This window comes from Parasteatoda tepidariorum, chromosome 4 (assembly GCF_043381705.1).
Source record: "Parasteatoda tepidariorum isolate YZ-2023 chromosome 4, CAS_Ptep_4.0, whole genome shotgun sequence".
NCBI classification, from domain to species: Eukaryota; Metazoa; Arthropoda; class Arachnida; order Araneae; family Theridiidae; genus Parasteatoda; species Parasteatoda tepidariorum.
This window is the reverse complement of record NC_092207.1, coordinates 49,066,756-49,070,286: the sequence shown is the minus strand read 5'-3', so window position 1 is coordinate 49,070,286 and position 3,531 is coordinate 49,066,756. Positions and strand designations below refer to the sequence as shown.

Sequence of the window (3,531 nt, the reverse complement as noted above, 5' to 3'; positions counted from 1 at the left end):
TCGTATGATAATGGAAAAAAAAACTCCCACTTTCTTCTCAATAAACAGGCATTTTTCCAGTAAATTTTGCTTTTTCAACCTGGTGTGAGAAAAAAATGTTTAAAATATCCCATTTTTATTGAAAATTAATAATGTGTGAGTAAATAAAAAAAAGCGTTGCTTTTATTTCTTGGGCACCTACATCCATGGGGAAATCTATTATACAGTTAATCTCATTCATTTATATTTTCCACGTCTTAATATTTACAATATTGCCATTAACTATTTTTTGCGAAATGGTCTTAAAACATTTTCCGTTCAGAAAACATTAAAAAAAATCAGTCTTAAATCATATAGTAAAATATGTGAAATTTAAAGACCTTGCGAAATAATTTAATACTGCAGAGTTAAATAAGACTAAAATTAGGTAAGTCAACACATTTTTCAAACATTTTCCTTAGAGCCTTTTACAATAAATCATGGCAATAAAACATCCAATCTACCTATAAGTATTTGAACACTCATGCGTATCAGTTTAGGTGCAAATGTGACTTGGGGTGTTTCTCTTAGTATTGTTTGGAACCTTGGTCCAAATGTATGGTAAGCTAAACATTGATGTCACTGACATACCTTGGATGGCAGACTTAATATTTAGTGGGAATTTTACGTGTTGAATCCATGGCACCTCCAAGACGACAACACTGGCTGTCAAGTAAGACCTCACACCTGAATCTTATCCAAGACTTTTTGGACGAGAAGGGGATTATCAAATTAAGGGTTCAAACAACAGTCATATCTACTCTATGATAGAAAAAACAAAACAAAATTTTGTCATATTGAATAGTTGATAGAGTCATAATAAATAGTTGGTTGGTAACAACTTCATAAAAGACAGTCACAGTTAGATAATGCTTCCCACAAATATGAAAGTTTGTGATACTTTGATTCACTCGTCCTAGAGCAGACAATTAATGTCCTTCATTGATATTGAACGCATGCTACACCTCTTAATTGGCAATCCAGCTGGTTTTGGAAGTCCTCAGTTAGACTCAGCTATAGGGTGAGATATAGGGTTCCTGAGTCTATTCGGTTTATCATAGTGTCACCATACCAAACCATGGTGGATCTCACAAGATGTCAGCTAGCGTTTTCATCCTGTAAATCATACAGTAAAAATATGAAACCAGTAACCTATAAAACAGCGACAAAGTCGAAGCACACTGTCTGCAAAAATAGTGCAATATTAAGGAACGTTTATCTTACCGTGAATTTTAAGCAAAGAAAATTTAATCAAGGAAAATGCCGCTGACAAATATTAGACTTTTAATGATATTCGTGGTTGTCCTGATTTATTGTCTATGGTTATTAGATAAAGGGTGTAAATGTGAACTTGTCAAATTGTTTATGCATACTAATAAAACATTGCTTAGGTTAATATTATTTACCCATACCATAATTCATGAATGCATACTAATAAAATAATTATTAGTATGCATTCATGACATACATACTAATAAAATAATTATTAGTATGCATTCATGGATGAAAATCAATTTAAACGACATAATTTATAATAGATTGAGTTTATTCCGCATTTTTGCAGAAAAAGTATCCGCATCATTTGCAGTAAGTTGTATCAGTGGAAAGTACGATTCTCGGATTGAATGATATTCATGAAAATATTTTGAGACAAAATGCATTTTAAGCGGTTAAAATAAAAACTTCATCTATGATAAAATTATTTAATTAAACTAAATCATTAATATTAAATTAAATCACGATTTATGCCTGCATAAAATTGGGGATATATAATGTGGATACATTTAAGGCAACGAAGAATAGGAATAATTTTAGTGATATAACTGTAATTTAAATAAATAAACCACACAGCGAAAAAAAATTCCGGATTAAATTGCGGTAAAAAGTATCGGCGCTCAATAATATTTATTTCATTACAGCGATACAGTAATTTTACATTAAATATTATTGTAAAAATTACGGTTTATCAAACTTTTCTCTGTAAAATTTTACAGAAAAAATGGATCTTAAGGTAAAAAATACCGACATCCTGGTGCCTGTACTTTTTACAGTAAAGTATTCAGGAAATTTTTACACTACAGAAATCACTAAAAAACAGTCAATGTCCAAGTACTGAGATTGAAAACAGAAAAAAGTGAACTTGATAAAGCGCATTAGAAAAAAAAGGTTCACTTATTTATGATAAATCTCTTGGGAATTGAACAGCGATTTCTTTATCAAAAGCCAATAGATTGATTTAAAATTGAAGCAGTTAGCAAGTTCCTAATCTTTTTTTAAAGTAAAGATATATCTATCAGACATATCGGGTTAAAGTATTTCACGATATTTGTTTTATGTCATTTGGTTTTTATGATCTAGATTGTAGAATTTGGCCGAATTTTTTCTTTTATAGATAGTCGCCCTAAAGTTGCGTTTGCGTGCTTTTTGTTATGAAACTCATGAATTTGAAAACATTTATACTACTTTTTGTGTACTGCTTTGCCGATGCTTTGCAATGTCCACCTCGTGAAAACATTACTCCCTGTATGTGTCTTGAACAAAATAATAATCTTCACATGCACTGTTCTATTATATTGTCGGTGACTCAGTTGCAATCCGCGGTTCAAGGTATGCGAGGTTACAAATTCACAACTTTCAATATTGACAAATCTAATTTCGAATACATCCCATCTACCATATTTGAAGATATTTCCATTGAGAAACTAACCATATCGAAATCGAACTTTTCACGAATTGCCAACCTTCTTGAGCCTCAGTTCAAAGGTCTGGAAAATTCTTTAAAAACTTTAGTATTTATTGAAACATTCAGTGAAAAAGAACCTTTGCCTTATCTTGCTTTGGAGCATTTATCAAAACTTCAGACACTGGAATTCCGTAAAAGCTATGTTGGAACTGTGCACAATTTGTGGTTTAAAGAAGGACCATCATCTCTAAGAGATGTCCGATTTGTTGAATCGCATCTGCAAAATGTCGGATATACAGCTTTCCAGTCTTTAAAGAATTTGAGAATCATCGACTTGTCAGACAACCAGATTGATTACGTGGCGAGAGCTTCGTTTCCTGATCCAGCTTCGCATTTGGAAGAAATAAATTTGCAGTTAAGTAACCTTTTAATGATTGATTTTATGGCTTAGATTACTGGAATTACTATAAAATATTTTTGCTTGCAGGGGCCAATTATTAAACTGATTTTACTGAAAAAGAAAGGGGTATTTAGGAGATTTTCAAAGTAAATAAGAAATAGAAAAGGCTCTTCAAAACATGAGAATTTACAGCAATATTTTTGTAACTAAAACAGTTGACTAAAAATACTTTTAATCTTTATTTTGCTGAGCTCTAATCTAGGTGTCTTTAAATTTATTTACATAGTTTATCTCATGTTATTAGATACTAATTAAAGAAAGAAAGAATTTCTTACTCATGATATTAGCAAACTTACGAGATCAGACGCACGAAAACACTCTTTCTGAACAAACATACATTTTTTTCAATATTGTTTTTGTTCAAAATAGT

At 31.1% G+C, this 3,531-nt stretch overlaps 1 protein-coding gene across 1 annotated transcript; it reads left to right on the top strand.

Moving 5' to 3' along the window:
* Positions 1-2,456: 2,456 nt before the first annotated feature.
* LOC107454485 (chaoptin-like) lies at positions 2,457-3,152 on the top strand. Its single transcript, XM_043040424.2, has one exon. The coding sequence runs from the start codon at positions 2,457-2,459 to the stop codon at positions 3,150-3,152; it is 696 nt and encodes a 231-aa protein (XP_042896358.2).
* The last annotated feature ends 379 nt before the right edge of the window (positions 3,153-3,531 follow it).

Coding starts and splice junctions, on each gene's coding strand:
- LOC107454485 (XM_043040424.2), top strand. CDS start 2,457: ATGAATTTGAAAACATTTATACTACTTTTTGTGTACTGCTTTGCCGAT.